The sequence below is a fragment of the Anopheles merus genome, chromosome 2R (genome assembly GCF_017562075.2).
Source record: "Anopheles merus strain MAF chromosome 2R, AmerM5.1, whole genome shotgun sequence".
NCBI lineage: Eukaryota > Metazoa > Arthropoda > Insecta > Diptera > Culicidae > Anopheles > Anopheles merus.
Window position 1 is genome coordinate 49708890 of NC_054082.1, and position 17602 is coordinate 49726491.

Sequence of the window (17602 nt, forward strand, 5' to 3'; positions counted from 1 at the left end):
CTGGCCGGCAGCATAAATGGCCGCACGCCTCAAGCGATCGATTCCCGTGGCCGTTCCCGTTGGCACAGTTCGGTCGGAAAAGGTTAACTTTTGCTGTGGCCTTTGCCGGTGTGGTATCGTTTGCAACGGCAACGGAATGCGACACGACGGTTGAGGTGAGGTGGCGAGTTGGGAGTAGAAAAAAACAGCACACACACACAGCAACACGTTCACACAAAATTCAACTTGGCGAATTGTCGGAAGAAGGCGATTGCCATCAATCGGATGGCCCGATGGCAAAATCCTCTAGCGAAGCGCAGATGAAACAAAACAAAAACAAAGAGAATGGAAATGAAGAGCGAATCGAACCGACGCGGAATGGGGACAGGAGATAAAGTTTAGAATTTTAAAAGTAGATGCAGGAAAAAAAAAACAAAGTGTTCTGCTGGGCTGGCGGTGCGGGAACCCAGACCAGCCGATGTTACAGCGACCTATCGCCCGTCTAATGCCGGGTGCCGTTCTGCAGAAGACCTTTAAACGGCTTACGGTTGTGGGGGTTCGATGCCATCCTACCCTTCGCAACAGGTCTTCGAGGTTTGCTAAATTCTTCGCGATTGGAGCCTTTGTTGCCGGAGCATTCCCGTGTGCAACATATCTCTCGGTGACGACACATGTAGCGCCTATGCCAGTCGCGATGCTTCCCTGCCCGGCGATCGCTCCGATTGGTCCAGAAATTAGCGCAACGCTAGTTTGCATATTGATTCTATCAATATATCCTCTCCCTGCCGGCGGCCCAGCGTATCGGTCAATCGTGTTCGCAGATCGTCGCGTATAACATATTCTGTGCCATGATGTGATCGCTCGGCTATTTGTAGTTTCGCTTTTGTACAAGTTCATCCCGCTGCTCCCATGGCTAAAGTGGAGGACGCACTCACACAAACACACACACACACACAAAAAACATTGTGCCATATCTGGCCGGAGTAATCAAACTAGAGACACAACCCCGGGCACAACCGTCGACAACGATCGATCAGCAAGATACGCTTTCCACCTTAACCCATTGAAAGCGATCGCTGTCGCTGATGACGGGGATGCATTTTGCACTGTTCATTGTCAGGCCTAGGGAAAGCGAAGAACAACAAACACTCAACTAATAAAAAGAAGCCTCTACTAGCCATCTACTCACATACACACACCCACTGTCCAGTGGTTCACTCTCAACCTTTTCGGCTGGGATGTGTTGTTTTCGGACGAGGATGTTTCGCGCATCCTTTCAACTTGCCTCGACACGGGATTCAAAATTGCATCTAATTAAATGAAATTTTATATCTTTACAACGCCTGTTCGGTTTCGGGACAGTGGAGGCGCGCGTTGTTTATGCAGCCATAAAAACAGCAAACAACCGTAGACGAAAAAACAAAGCGTACAAAATCACGATGCCGTTGAGCGGCGAGTCCGATCGGATTGATCGTTCGGCATGTCGAGGGATGATCAAACGCTTTCAGTTCATCGGACGGATCGCATCCGTGGGTATGCGTGATTTATTTTGATAACTAATCACATCACTCGCCAACGCGACGCGAAGGGGAGAGGGGGAGGGTCATGTTGAGTCATGTTTTGTCTGCTCGAACGAACCTCGAGGGACTTCACTGGTATATTATGGCTGGCCCGATCGGAACCAATACAGCCAGGCCAAATTATTTACCTACGTCCATCAAACTGAGCAAACCCTTGAATGGTTCTGGTTTTGCACCACCACCATTACCACCAACCCGCATGTTGATTTAATTTGGCTGATTCATTTCATTAAGCAATCATACTCAAGGTTGCAGTCACTTCCTTCTGCATCTGGTTTGGCTACGCGTTTCCTCGAGAACGCGATCGATTACTCCCGGCTGCTCCCCAGAAGGTTCCCTTGCGTGCTTACCAAACTCGGAGGATGGAAAAAGATCGAAGAAAAAAGTAGAACGAAGATTCTAATTAAGATAAACTCAAAGCAAAAGCACAAAACACACACACACACTGGTTGAATAGTGCACGAAGGTTTTCGGTGCAAAAGCGAAAACAGCAAAATAACGTCCAATGCGGCATTGACCAAGAAAAGGACCACTAAACGGTGTTTTTATTTTTCCGTTTAGACTCCACATTCCGAAACTTGAAACGTGATGCAGAAACGAAACATACAAAACATACTCGTTCTGCTTGGCGTCGCTGTAACAGGAAAAATAAATTTTCTGATGCAGCATCTTTAGCAAAATGTTCCTTTCTTTGTAAGAAGGAAGGAGTGCAAGGCAATATTGGTTTTTCTTATCCTGTTTTAATACCAAAACAGTGACGACTGTTGGCTTGGAGAAGTTTGATAGAGAAAATTCTCAATTCCCGTTTTTTCGACGTACCATCTTTTAACTAACTCACACATACAAAACTCAAGGGAGCTTTACTGGGGTAATGAGTCAACAGTTTCTTTTTCTTCTGATGAGGAGATTATGAGATTTAACACACCAACGGAAGAGCCAAAGGAAACGGACGAAGGAAAAAATAAAACAGCACGTTTCGGTATCATCTTTTGGCAGTAAGCTCGCCCCAATACTGGATGTGCAGCAGCAGCAGCAGCAACAATATGGACGGCCCTCCGGTAACGGCTCATCAACCTTACCTGCTCCCCCGGTTGCCGAGCAGCGATCGATGTTATTCTTTTACGCCATCGCATAAATCGGGCAGCGATGATAATACACCGATTCAATTAGTGCCGAATAATGAATCAATGGTGTGCGGCGGAGCATGATCTTATTATGAAATTATAATCCTTACCCGCCACACACACAGCAGTGAAAATGAGCCGCGTGAGATGGGTTGAACAACAACAATAATAACGATAATAATAAATAGCAAAGAGAACATCGATCGCGGGCTTGATCTCGATCACGGGCCCGCGAATGGAATGACGCGGGCACGGTACAGTGCCGCCTCGAAGGTATGGCCTATGTATTTACCTCTTTTTATTGTTGTTCTGGTTGAACAGTACGCCTATCGGTGTAATCAGATCGGGAGCGCGGAAGAAAGGGATAGCGGCTCGTTACTTAGCAGCGGAGAATTAGACGATGCCGCAAGGGTGATAATATTCATGGCGCTGGTTTGGGTGAGTAAATGTGGGACACCGCAGCACGGAAGGGAAGGGGAGCTGGTAAGCGTAACACAAAAGGAAAAATGCTGCCCAAACACAGCCACTCGCTTATTTATTGGTATTTCCATTTTTTTATGCCAAAAACATCGAGAGAAACAAAACAAAAAACTGAAATGATGGAACAGGCGCGAAACCTTGAAATGGAGCCCTACACTCTATGGAAACGATTAAACGGGAAGTTGAGCTGATTCAACCGTCTCGTGGTTAGACACACCAACCGGACGGCGACAGCATCGCTGATCCATCGATCACGGCGGCCCGGTGGCGTTTCATTCGATCAGCGTCGTCACTATCGCCCATCGGCATCGATTGCCATCGCAATCAATATATTACCCCATGCTCGACAACAGCGCAAACCCCCGAAATAACGAGTTAAATGAAGCAGCTAACGAAAAGTGAGGCTGGAACCGGCGGACCGAACAAAAAACCACACTACAAAAAGCGCACAAACCATCAGCACCGGGAATGACTTAACCAGAGAAACGACGTGGCGCAGAAACAGGGATGAGAGCGGAGAAAAACCACTTTGTCCAACAGTGGACACTGTCCTACCGCGCCGTAAAGATCGACAAAGTTTTCGTTTCATTTTCAAGATCACCGCGCGCTGATAAGATATTTAGTGTCTCCTCTCTCCTTCCTCCAATCGAAGCGGGAGGGAACCGAACCATGCAGACCAGGAGGATCTTCAAGCTGCGATGGTGGTGATGTTGGTGACACGATAACCACTCCAAAAAAAAAAAGCTCGAAACTCTATGCAATGCCAGCAAACTGTCAAACAGATGAATCTTCTGCGCCAGCGAGAAGAAGAAAAAGGCAAACTTAAAGTCCGACGAAAAACACTCGAATCGCGAGTGAAATCGATATCGCTCATCCCGTGTTCCCCCTTTGACCGCGGCATACTCCCGCGGTGTGTTGTCTCCTTGCCACCCCAAAAGCGTTACCGGAGGCCGTGATGACGCGGGAAAAGACATTTCCAAACTCTTCCCCGTGGCCCTCCCAATACCGACGCTATTAATCAATGCCTCTCTTTTGAAAACATCAGACCGGACCGTCGGAATGGGTTGGAATCTGTGACTGTGAATGAGTTTGTGTGTGTGTGTTTGGCTGTTTGGTTGTTTGTGTTGCGTTCTTCTGCTAGACCACCATCTCGTTTTGTTTTAGCTATCATCTTCCAGTTTGAGATTGATTCCTAAATCCCGACCGTACCCAGGGATCTTACACACACACACACACACACACACACACACACACACACACACACACACACACATGATCACCCCGTCTCTGTCTCTGGGGACAATTAATAGAGCTATTTTATTATTTTATCCATCGAACTTTAGTGTCCGTGGGTAGGGTCGCAGCGAGCGAGCTGAGCGTCTGAAAGCTGATGTCATTTTTCTAGGAAGAATCTGTCCAACACGCCTGTGATTAGGAGCAGTGCTGCCGAATTGGGTCCCAGCGAAGGCGAGCCGTAAAAGATGCGTCGTTCAATCGCATCGCAAGGGAAAGGCGGTGAGCGCAGGGCAGGACAATGACCACTGTTCTCGATCGAGCCGTGCAGGTAGAGGGCAGACAGGAAACCATCATCGTCTCTCTCCAGCTCGCATCCTCCTCCCAGGAAGAGTGCAGCAAGGTGAGCGTTGGGGCGCAGGAACGGCATCGATAGATCCACGGGACTCGCGCGGCGGTGGTCTGCTTTTAATTGGAACTCTCGCAAGAAGCGGACCGCGACCTCGACAACCCTCGGATTCTTTGGCGTTCCTGGACAGTGGATCTGCTCGCAATCGGTGCGCGAACACGCGGAGAGCGAGATACGGACCACTAATTAGGAAATTATTCATTATTTATCTGGGTTGTTTGTGTTTGTGTGGAGAACCAATTCCCCCCTGATCTTCCGATCGCGATTTGATCGCTTCGTTTAAGCTGATCCGTATTTAAGGCCGCGGACTATCGAGCTGGTCGAGTTGCGTATGCGTGTGTGAAGAAGAACAAGTTCGAACATGATGGCCACTGCCACGGCAACGCATGGCAACGCAGACAGTGCCGTAAGTCACTGCTGGTGACAGTTTGGAAAAGGAAGAGAACTGCAATTTTGTACGCAAAAAAGCCACGCTATCGTAGTTTGTATGATTTTTTTGTGTGACGATGTTCATTCTCAAGCTAAACGAAACGATGGCGATCTCCGTCTTCCGTGCGCCATTGGGCAAAAGACAGTGTTAATTTGATAATCGCTGCATTAGCGTCAGCGGTATCAGCAGCTAATTAATGGGCTGTTTGATACACCTTTAACGAGGTTAAAACACCCCGGGGCAGGTCGCAGCGCATCTGTGTGCGCTTTTGGGGTAAGATGATTAATACCGTTTCTAAGCGCTTAACGAGAATGGGAGAGAACGCTCGTTGCCGAAAGAGCACAAGAACCATCCTTGGATTTCAATGTTCGAAATAACACTAGCACAAACGAAGCGAGAAAAAAAGTATCCGAAATTTGATCCGAAAGCACTTCCTCCTTCAAAGTCAGCTGCTTTCGCGTGTACCAATCGTTAAATATAGATGGACAGCCTTCGACCACAATCGATGTCGTTTGGCCGGCGTGCCATCACGATAAATCACCCGCCGAAATCGTTTGAGACGTTCGAAACGTTTCCACGCGCGATTGTTGAGACAGTCGAGGCTTATTGTTTGTTTTTTTGTTGTACACTGTATTTTTTTGTTTCTTTCTTGACTTGTCGCACACAGTGACGCTCTCTTGTCATCTGGTATTTAAAGCTCCGAATCCCAGCTGGGATTAATTGTCTCCGTTGTATTCACGAGCACGGAGGAAGGTGGTAGGCAGGTAGCAAGGTAGGCACATTAAAAAGGCCCCTCCTAACGTCCCGCGATGTCAGCGCGTTCCAAGCCAACCAAATAGTCACACGATTGGGAAATGTGCTGATTGATAGGATGAATGGATGGAATGTATTGATGGAGAGTTGGTTGACTTTTTGTGAAGATTGTGCCGTGTGCTGACGGGAGACAGTTGGTTAAGGATTGACTTTTTTGTGGATTAACATGTGGAATGAAGCTGTTTTGGTGAGAAATTGATTCATTCTTCAAATAAATGCTCAATAATATTCAAGCTAAATTCCTGTACAATATAAGCCGCTTTGTAGCTTGAATGCTGAACGCTTTTAAAGAATTGTTGATCCACTTCGTTGCATCGAAAAAATAGCTCCTTTCTTAATGGATGCAATCTAAAATTAATCAAATTAATTAGCATTAGCATGCAGCACTTGATTCATGTGAAAGATAGAATATGATGCACTAGCGACTGGGTGAAGGCACTTTCATGCGGTGGAATATGACTATGATTAATTTTAATGAATCTACTGCTCATCATTTTCATTACGATCCATCGTTTACGCCCTGAAGTGATGGTGAAAATTGTCGAACAGAAGGTATTAATTCAATTTAATCGTTACAAGTGTTGTTCAATCACGTTGCATGACGTCGCCTCTGGCCGGGCTGGAGAAAGAGGACGCACCAGTGAGCCTCCCCATTTGCGCCGTCTTTCATCATCGTACCCCAATAGCCGAGCTAGAATGGCAAAATTCAACTCATCTCATCCGAAGATGCTTGGTCGTGCAGGGACCAATGTTGCGATTATTCGCTCCAAATCACTCTCTCACACTTCATTAATATTCAAATAGGGCCAGCGCGAGGCGTGTATGGTACCGATCATCCATCGGAAACCCAGTGAACGGGAAATCGGCTGTAGCGAGCGTCCAAACTATGTCCAAACGCTAAACGCGCCCATGCGCATTCATCATCGACCAACAGACGCGCAACACGGGTGAAAGAAGGTGTAATACGAGGATAAAACCTGAATTAAATATTGATAAGATTGGCCACCGGTAGGAGGGCAGGGATCGCGGGGCGCAAGGGACCGCGAATGAGAGGAGCAGACAAGAATCAGTGGTGCCTCGTAACTGTGTCTTCAGTCGCGCAGGTTGCACAAGACAGCCAGGGAGCAAATCAACAATTCCAAGTGGTGTTTGAAAATTTTACTTTCTTATTCTCTGCCCTCCCTAGTCTCCCCCCGATGCACAAGGCAAGCTGTAGGGTGTACGGTGAGTGATGTTGAAGGAGGTTTGTTTAAAAGTATGCGATCGATGTTTTCATTCGCCTTCACCCGCGTGTCGCGCGCGAATGAAAGAAGTGAAACAAAACGCTCAACACGAACGATGCCACAAGTGACGAACCTTCCTGCGCGACGCGCGAACGGAGGCCGCTCGATAGGCCGGCCTCAAAGCGGCGGCCACGATCGACCGTGGGATCGACGGTGCCAACCGTGCAGCCCGATCGAACCTAACGGGACGATCGCCGGACACACGATGGCTTCGGCAAAGCAAAAAGGGGGACAAAAGTCGCATACGACCAGGTTGACGCACGGGGCTTACCATAGAGATGAGGGTGAGAATAACGACGACGACGCTGGTCCACGAGCGGAGGTCGCCGATTCCCATCTTTTCGCCGTTTTCCTGCGCGGCTTCGCTGCGTAGCACTGTTGCGCGTTGTTCCTGCGTACCCCAGACGCCACGCTAGTTCGCGTCGGCGGCCGCGCTGCTACTGCTTATCAGACGCGACTGGCTTTCAGTCGGATCGGGTTCCTGTCCAGTGAGAGCGTATCACCGGGTGCTATAGTTACTCCTTCGAAGGTGCTTGCAAGGACACTGAGCGTGGCAAGATATTTCATCACTAGCACCGCGCACACACAAACACACACGCACACACACAACAGCGATCTCACTTTAATTCACTTTCACGCGCTATAGCCGCCCCGGAGGCCTCCCGTCATATTTTTTTGGGGAAAATTGCTTTCAAACTGGGTGCGCGTTGCACCGCTGAAATGCACCACCTACTGGCTCAATCGCAAGCCTTTTGCACCGGTTGCGTGCGCACTATTAAAAAAAAAAACTGGCCTTTCACAATTGCACCGTCACCGGGCGAAACATTTCGGGTCACATTTGCACACTAACGCACTCGTCATCATGAATTGGTTAGCTACCGGGCGTGCCCCACTAGGGCTGGATGGATTTTGTTTGTTGTTAGCGTACCCACTTTCTTTCAGGAATGGCAGTTTGCTGCCACACACTCAAACACACACATACCGATTTGGCACACCAATACCACCCGGCACTGCGAAATTACAGGTGTAATGACACGAATTTTCTTTTTCGCTCAGCTGGGAAAATCTATCTCGTCAAGTAATTAGTTTTCCTCGTTAAAAACGGCACGTGAGTGTTTTGCACTTGTTTGCCGGCAATGCGCCTAATCAGCCAACAGCGGGCGCGTCGAATGCTAATCAACACACCATTGGGAAGGGAACACAGGGTTTAGCCAGCAAGCATTGCAGTAAACCTCGATTCACGGAAATCAAATCACGATCGTCTCGCAGCAGCAGCAGCAGCAGCCCCAGCGAGATTGGTTCGGTATCCCCAATTTGCCGACGGCAAATCTCGTGCTGACTATACTGGCCCGCTTTTTTTTAAATTTCGCTCTACCCTTGGCACAGCCAATTGGCCACAGACGTAAGGCCAACAAAACACACCACACTTGGAACTACACGCGGACAATACGTTGTTTTTCCTTCCTCTTGCACAGCCCTAGGGGCATGGGTAGTTCTTCCTTTTTTTACTTTTCACACAAACAACAACCAAACCACACAGCGTTTCCTGCGATCGAAGATGCGCGATCAAGCAATTAATCTACTATCTTTATCACTTCCCGCGGAATCGAAGCTTTCGTGAGATTATGCGATGGTGTATAGCGGCAGAATTTGGGAAATTATTAACTGGCCCTCTTTTGCGGTCGTTTTAGTGAGGGATGACACTCAAACTGGAATAAATTTTCACAACTATCAACGTAATCCACCGAATGATAATTCTACACCGGTACAACTCCAATTTCACGTCGCACGAAAAGCACTTTCTTCCACCGACACACTCGTGAGAACCAACAAATATTCAAATTTAATGAGCGTATTACGATAAGGATTATTGTCACACGACTCACTACCGTTTCTTTTCCACTAGGTCTAAGTAAGCCGGCTTACACTAGACACACTGCACGTCACACAATTGTACACGGTGTTCGGCACCTGACCGGCCTGGAGACACTTGGCGATGCTCTTGGCAGCTCTTGGGAAACTCACTGCAACAATAGCTTGGCTTAGAATTCGTTGCTTAGGGAAGCCTGGCCCGTGTTCTAATAAATAAAGCCAACCACGAAGCGATCTTTCTCTCCACCGTGCACTTGACGCGATATATTCGACGGACGAACGCGACGGACACGTACACGCACCCTTCTCTTCGACGGAACAACGAGTAATGCCGAGCGAAATACAACCCGCGGCGAAAACCGGTGCTCGGGGCGGTTAGAGCGAGAAAACTCGGGTGCTCGGGTTAGAAGAGTAGCGCAGGACTGTCAAACCGATTGCCTCTCTGAGCTACCGGCATCAATGAGGGGAACTGGTGCCGTGAGGGTTTTGATTTGATATATATATTTTTTTAAATATTTGTATTGTTCCACCAAAACATTATAATTATTTGAAAAAAAAAAAGACGAAATCGTTTTATACATGTCTTTGACCTGTTTCATGTAACTTAAAACCCCCGTAATTGGTCTTTTTAACAATAACTATTTTATAATACATACAGTTGTACTTTTGATTTCTCATGCATTAATTTTTATGAATAATTTATTGATATGAAAAAGATTAGTTAAATTTCATTAAAATAATCTAATATTTAATCTATTAAATATATTTATTTTAATTTTTTATTGATAATCTTCAATTTGCAACGAGCACCAACGTTTACTTTAAAAAGATACACGGCTCGGAACAGAACTACCTATTAAGGATTTGACAGATTGCCACAATCTTAGCTAAATATGAGCTGATATAAAATGTATGTTCTACTCACTATCGTATCATTAGCAAAAAAGTATTAAAAAAACAATAAAGAAAAAAATAGTTTGACAAGCCTGAGCAAACGCAAGCTATCGAAGTTCACATGCTCTCGTCGTTGAATATCGGGTTGTCTCATTCTTTCGTTTGTTTTCTCTATTCCTTTCCCGCTTTTACCTGAGTCAGAGAATCTCTATCTCTCTCTCGTTCTTTCGTTTTACACCGAAACGAAAGGACATAGCTTGGGGTGGTTTTTTGTTGTGCTCACCTCCCTGTTCGAAAATCCGATCATATAAGGGATGGATTTTCCTTCCCCGCTAGCTATATCCCACGACAATCACGCGCTTGGTCTGAAGGGCCGCGAGGGCGAGAGATTTGTTTTTCCTGACCTACAAACATAAATTTATATTTTTCCTTTCCCCTCGCGGTACATCCTCGCTTCTCTGGTTAATCTACGTTGCGAACGTTGCGAACGTTTTCCCTTACAGCAGGAACATTACTAGGTGTCCTTACGAGGCCCCTTTAATCCCTGTTCCAAAAATCAATGTGTAACTAGATTCGTCGCGGTGATCTCTGGTCAAATGTGCCGGAACATTTGTATTAGCCGCAAGCTCTCCCCCTATGGCCGGGCAAGCGACATGGCATGTGGAGGGGGTGAAATAAATCCCTCCGCTGATGGTTGACTATACGATTGAAATTATTAGATCATTCATGCAACTGACGGTTCCGGTTCTGATCAAGTGCCCTCGGGAAACGTATACACCGCAAAACGGGGCAGACAGTTTGTCTCGCGACACCCTCTCGGATAAAAGAGGATGTAAATTAGCATTGAAAACGCGTAGGCCCTCTTGCATCATTGCACATGTCGATGCGTTGCAGTGGAAGTGAGAATTGAAATTTAGTAGCAGTTTATTTTGCTGATTATTATGATTGGCTATGACGAGTGGACAGATGTTAAGCCGAAAAGCGGCAAATGTTCGCGGTGCGTTCACTTACCAGCCAATCAATCGGGTTCGTAAGCCGATAAATAAATCTTTACCTTTGTCCAGACTTTAAGGGGTTGCTTTAAGGGTTTGCACTTACTGGCCCGTACCGTTAGCGAACACCACCGGAAGCGGTCGCTTCATTTAGGGATAATTTGGAACGGACTGCTATAGCGCAAACGAATAGTAGCTCCGGTCACGCTAATCCATTCATTCATGGGTGCGTTTCAGGGCAGACAACGATTTGCATTGTAAAATGCGCTCCTTTTGCCTGTCCGTTTGTGCTCTCAGGTGCGAACGAAGGCCATTTCATTGAGAAAACGGCCCGTAGCTTCACCAGCGACATGTCTAGAGTGTTTTTTGTGTGTGCTGCTTTGGGAAACTCCAATTTGCTTTGCCAAATTCACGTTCGTCCTGCAGCGCGTCTAGAGATAATCTGTGAAGCTCCGGGAGCCTGTGGCTAATAATCTCCACGGAAGCAGTTCGACTGATTTTTCAGTAGGTTGAAATTAGTGTTCCCGTTGGCGAGGCCGTACCAGTCCAGCTCGTCCATCTCGTGCACGCATCAACCAGTGGTGGCTGCGTTTGTGTAGTCGCCTGCAGGCATTCGGCGCCCTTATTGCTGTTATTAGGAGTGGTTATTGATAGATAGAAGTGGCAGCGACTATCGCCGGCTGGCCAGCGCAGCCAGAAGCGGGCACAAAACGGGCCAGCGTTTGTTTTGCTGGCGTTCGGACAGGCAGCAAAAACCGGACCTCCAAAAGTCAAAGGATCTGTTTCGAGCAATTCGCGCGAGATCATCCTGCCAGCGCTGGAACAGGTTTAGAGGCGAAACGAAAAGAAAATTATGATTGCGATACGGCACGAAACGTTCGGAAGCGTGTACGGTCGGCTCTCCCTCATCTGTCTGGCCCCGCTGGTGAAGGGAAGGGTTTTCTTATGAGAACTTTAACAAAAAACACACACTCACCTTTAAACACATCTTCTCGAAATCAAAACGGTGCTTCAAACAGCGTCGAAAAACAACGCACACCTTGGTGTTGGCAGAGGGTCGGCGGGGTGGCAAGGTAGTCGAGGGTCGGCTGTTTGGCGGTTTGGTAAATCCAGTTTCGGCTGGATCGCTTGGCGATCGCTTTAGAACGATTCATCATCTTTGCACAGCGGCCCCACAACACCGACCGATGCACTTTTTCAAGGCAAAAGGTAAGCATTTAATAAATCGAATCCTCACTCGCACACACACACGCTGAAATGGGGATGAGAAAAAAAGTTACAGCAAACGCAACGAAGCACACCAACAACAGCACGCAAATAAAAAGAAGGGCACAAAATTAAACTGCACGAACTCTGGTCGAGCTCGCGAACGCGCGATAACGCCAGGCACCATCCGCCAAAAGCGGGCGCTGCGGGGACGAGCGTTTGCGCGGAGACAGGGCTACGGAGAAAGGGCCAGATAAACGGCAAAGAAAAAACAAACGCCAGATAACCTCCTTCCCTGCTCTAAACGCTTCCGAGCGAAAGGGAAACAGCGTTTGTTGGTGCTGCTGCTGCTGCTGCGGCAGCTACAGCGAAAGATGATCGGTTTTGAGGATCGTCGAGAATCGCGGGATTGCTTCCCATCAAACGGGCATCAACGGGCATCATTGCCATCCTCTCTCCCTCTCTATATATATCCCTCCCATTTGTTCATTCCCTTACTCGCCCGGCTAGAATAAACGTTTGGAAACCATCCCGTCACGAAGCATCCGCAGCACCGTCTTGGCGTATCCTCTCTTTCTCCTCTCCCGCCGACATGAATGACGATTTCCAGCGAAAAATCCTGACCAGCAATATCCAGTTTTGCAAGATTTTTATTTTTGCGGTCCGCACTCCCAACCCGGAGAAGGATGGGAAAAAGGAAGATTGTGTATGGGTGAGTTCATTATGTTAAACCGATCATCGGTTGTGGATTTCTTCTGTCGGCGGCTCTGCTCAGCCCGTTCCCCCCGCCATCATCACGCCTTTAATCGGGGAATGTTCTGGCAGGGGAAGAAAAATCACGGCAATTGGCATCGTCCCAACCACCGTCTTTCCACCGGCGTGGGGGGAGTGTCTTCATGGAGCAAGGGAAAAGCACAAACGTCCGCGCAGTAAAACACGCGGAAAGGAAGTTGTTGTAAAAAACGTGTCCTACGGGAAGGTTACTGTTGCACCGACACAGTCCCTCCGGCGTTGCGGCTTCGGCCCTCGAAAAGGTAGCATTTTACTGCTACGAGTTCTTGCGTTTGCTGCGTTTTTTGGGAACTCCTGATTCATCCACCAACAGGTTGGGGTACGCAAAAAAAAATAACTCTCCAGCACCGTAGACAACGTACCATTAAAAAAAAAATGAGTAACAAACTCCCGCGTCTAAGAAAAACACGGACGAGCGGACGAGCAAAACGACTACAAAGGCATTAAACACAACAACAACAGTCGCAAATGGTCCACGCGACGAAAAAATCGATTACTTCATTTACTCTCATTTCGTGCTTTCTTTCGGACGTTTTTACCGCCATCGCCTTTCCTCCTGTGTGGCCGGTATGTTGCGGCGGATAGCTTTAATTCTGCACCAAACAAACACAGAAAAACACACACATACACAGGCGAACGGAGTTCCTTTCTCTGAAGATTTGTTTGACTTCAGTTACGGTTTTCGTTTTTGGGGGAATTTTTGCATGATATTTGCGCTGTTTTTAGTTTTGGCTGTAAATGCTCTTCAAGGATTATGAGCAAATGAGAATGGTATGTGAAACCGTTGCTGAAAGGATTATTCTGTTTGATATGCTTCGGAAAAAGGAAACTTTGTAGCGTTTCGTTACAGTTGGCTTTTTAGAGCGGACGATATTTATTTGCTTAATTGCATAATAACAGGCGCACAAATACGTTGCTTAAAGTTTTATAGTTATCGTTCCATCATCAGCCCAAACTTGTATGCCCACCCCGTACGAGCGCTAAATAGCTTTATTTCGATCGGGGTCCCCTGCTCAGCAAGGAAAAAAATTGAATCGATACTAAAATCGAAATAATTTCTCAAGCACGCTCATTTTGGGCAGGATTTTGCGGGACGCAAATAAAGCCAGATCTACTTTCATTTGCTACTCCGGGTGGGCCTCGGGACTCTCGGGTAGGCATGTTTTTTTTTGGCTGTAGCTGGGCACACATACCGTGATTACGTTCGATTTTAATAAGCCTTTTTGGGGGCCCACCAAATGGTTCCCCAGTCCACCAGGGCCGCACCACGCGGTGAGGTGTTTCGGCGTGATATGTATTGAAACATCCCCAGCGCTGCCCAATCGCTGTCCCCTCGTTGCTTGGTGCTTTTGGTTCTGCAGTCTCGCAGCCCGAGTTGTGGTTCCTTTCGCTTACTTTCGGCTTACCGGCCTGGACTGGCCGGTGGCACCGCGATGGAAAGGGAAAAAGGAGTAACAAAACAGAGGAAGAAACGGCCCGCCGAGACAGTGTGAGCGTGCGAAGGATGTGCCGGGCCGGGCGCACAGTGACTTTATACACTTTGAAACAATTTTACGATTATGATTTTATTATGATCTGTGTGATTTTTATTGCGCTCCAAGCCAGCGTGCCAGGGGCTCGCGAGTACTCGCGAGTGCTTTTTCGGGCAGGCTCCGTTACTTTGGGGCCAGTTCTTTTGATCACTCTTTTCCCTCTTCCTTCCTTTGCACGATGCAGTTGAGTTCTTTATCGTAATTCGCTTCCCCATTGCCTTCGTCTTGCTCTTTGCTCAATAAAAAAAAACCCACGAGGCAATACTACAAACGGTTTCTGTTCAATTTCGATTATCCCCACAATGTAAACGGAGCTACGCAGGAAGAGCGAGAGAGAGAGAGAGAGAGAGAGAGAGAGAGAGCGAGAGAGAGAGAGAGAGAGATTTACAACGACGAAATGACTTTTGTCTGGCTTTTGTCAAGCACGGGGCGTACATGTGTGAATCTGTGTGTAATGCTCCTGCTCCAGTTCGATCTTCACAGCTTGCTCTGAGGTAGTAGTAACAACTGCCTACCCAGCAAAAAAAGAAGCAAGAAAGAAAGCAAATAAAACCGGCTTCGAAATTTTGTAAATCTATTTCCCAGCTCGATCGGCTCGGTCTTATCTTTTATTGATGCACATGCAGGCGCATTCATGCCTGGGCCGGCGGCTTTGGATCGATACTATCCCGCGGCGAGCGAGCGAGAAGGTGGACACACTCGCGATCAGAATCGATCCACGCCAACCCGCCCTCCGGAACAGCTCATGCTTGCACACAATTGCCGAAAATAATTTCTCTAAATGAAGGAAAGTGGTTGTACATTCGGTGATCTTATTTCAGCCCTCCAGCCAGGGCTATTTGCAAAGTGAATGCATTGGCGGACGAGAGTGTGTGTGTGTGTTTAATTTTAAATTTCGTCATGCTGGTCATTTGTGAAAGGTGATGAAAACCGTAGGTGGTAACTTTTGGCTCGAAGAAATACAAGCAAAATACACCGGAGTTGTTGCTTCAGGCCGGAGTACAGTGTGTAGCGGATGGTTTTGGGTATAACAGGCAAGCGATGGTGAGAAGAAAAAGGCAGAAAGAACTCCTTCCATTTCATGTGAAAATAAAACCAGGGCAAGTCATATTTCACCCCACAAAGCGAATTTCACCCCGAGAGGCAGCCCGAGTTCTGTCCAAGCCACAGGGGCACGGTCGACAATTACTTTTATTTACATTAATACGCACACGGTTTCGGGGGCGCGCAGGCGATTTGGATCGGATTTCGAACCGCTCCACGCTGACAAGGCAAGGACTTCAGCCTTTCGCCGGGTCCAAACCCGGCCCGACCCGCCAGCGTAACGGAACGAACTTTCCGGTCGTTCCTCTCACACGTGGACGCAAATGAGCCGCTAACAGCGAGCAAGTGAACGATTACCGCCCTCTCCCTTCGGTGTGCTGTTGAAGAATGCTTTGCCCAAACCGTCCGAACTACTTCTCATCAGTAGGGTCATTTTTGTTACACCGCACGAAAACCCAGCCCGTAGAGTTCGTCGAACCGACGGTGTAAGATGTTCCAATGACCCTGTTTTTTATAAATATTTTTTGCAGGCTCGTTTCTGCAACCGAAACACACACCCACATCCCACTAGCGTGTTCCACCAATTAGTATGGCACGGTGGAAAGTGGTAAAGTGAAATCTTGCGTGGCGCCGACTGAGCTTGGCCCAGAACACATAGGGCACGGAAGGAACGCGTAGCATTCCCAACACCGGACCGATACACACCCGACAACCGAGGGAGTATCGAGCATGCCAAACATAGCGTCCACCGCAGCACGGCGCTAAAGGGCCTTTGATAAGGTGTGTGAGGACACGATATAGTTTCAAAAACGAACGTGCGAACGAACGAACGGTCAATCTGTATCGCTACGCCGTACGCAAATGGGAGAGAATAAAAAAAAAATAACGCCAGATTGGGGAGACATTCCCCCCGCTCTGCTGCTAATATAAATAGTTGACCCCTGAACACCGAGGCAGAAGGGCTCATTTACCGAGGGGGCAGCATTTTCACACAAGCCACCCAGTATGCACCATTTTTCGCTTATGAGTTAGACAGACTGGGCACGATATTTCGTTTCGTTGTGACAGTATCGGGTTGAGCGCTTGAATCAAGGGGAACTGAGGGAAGGCGGTACTCTGCCCTTAGTTTCGCACCTTTGCTTATGTTTTCCCATCGGCTTAGGATAAGCGAAAATTGATCCCGATGTGGTACTGTTGCCGAGGAACCGATTCCACTCCTGCAGATCGGGAGCGCGCGTGGTGGTGAGAAAAGATCAACACCTTACGCTCGTGATCGTATTTTCTTTCCGGTACCGAATCGAACCGTGCCGAGCTGGCGCATGTTAATGTCTCAAACTAACTCGCTCTAATCTTGCCACGATGTTTTCCGCTCCAATGTCTCACAGACGACGACGCAGACGACGACGCAGACGACGACAACGACGACGAATATTTGCCAATAATCGGGCAGCGGTAATCTTAAACACCGTAATTACATTAGTTTTATTTTCGTGCCCGCACTACTCTCATATGGGCTCGAACTGAGCGCAGTGTGGAGTGGAGAGACCCTCCCCCCACCCACGGATCTCAGGCTGCGCTTGGATCGAGTTCGTTTCATTCATTGCAGCACGGAACGGGGCTGAGCCCGGACCATCCAGGATGAAGGTGACGCCAACCGTATGAAACACACAGCGCGCCAAAGTCGATAGCCGATAAGCGAAGCGGATGGGAGGAAGATCTCGCCGTCGAGTCCTGTGCGCAAAACCATGGGCACACGATCGACGATCGTGTGTGTTGATGCCGGTGGCATCCTTTATCTATTGTGCCATTTTACAACTAAATATTTGTTATTAATATTCCATGCTGGATCGAAGCGGGGCGGGTGATTTGAATCGTAACATGGCGAAGAATGAAAACGGGAATCGTGGCCATGTGACACAATCTTGTCTTGTCGATAAAA

The 17602-nt window shown here is 47.8% G+C and overlaps 1 protein-coding gene across 1 annotated transcript in view; it reads right to left on the reverse strand.

Annotated features, from left to right (window-relative positions):
* The window catches only part of LOC121587901 (protein serrate), a 102952-nt gene extending 93412 nt beyond the window's left edge, over positions 1 to 9540 (reverse strand). The window contains exon 1 of the mRNA XM_041905217.1: positions 7603 to 9540. Within this exon, the coding sequence (XP_041761151.1) occupies positions 7603 to 7668 (66 nt within the window). The 5' untranslated portion in view covers positions 7669 to 9540. The remainder of the gene's footprint in view (positions 1 to 7602) is intronic.
* Positions 9541 to 17602: the final 8062 nt, after the last annotated feature.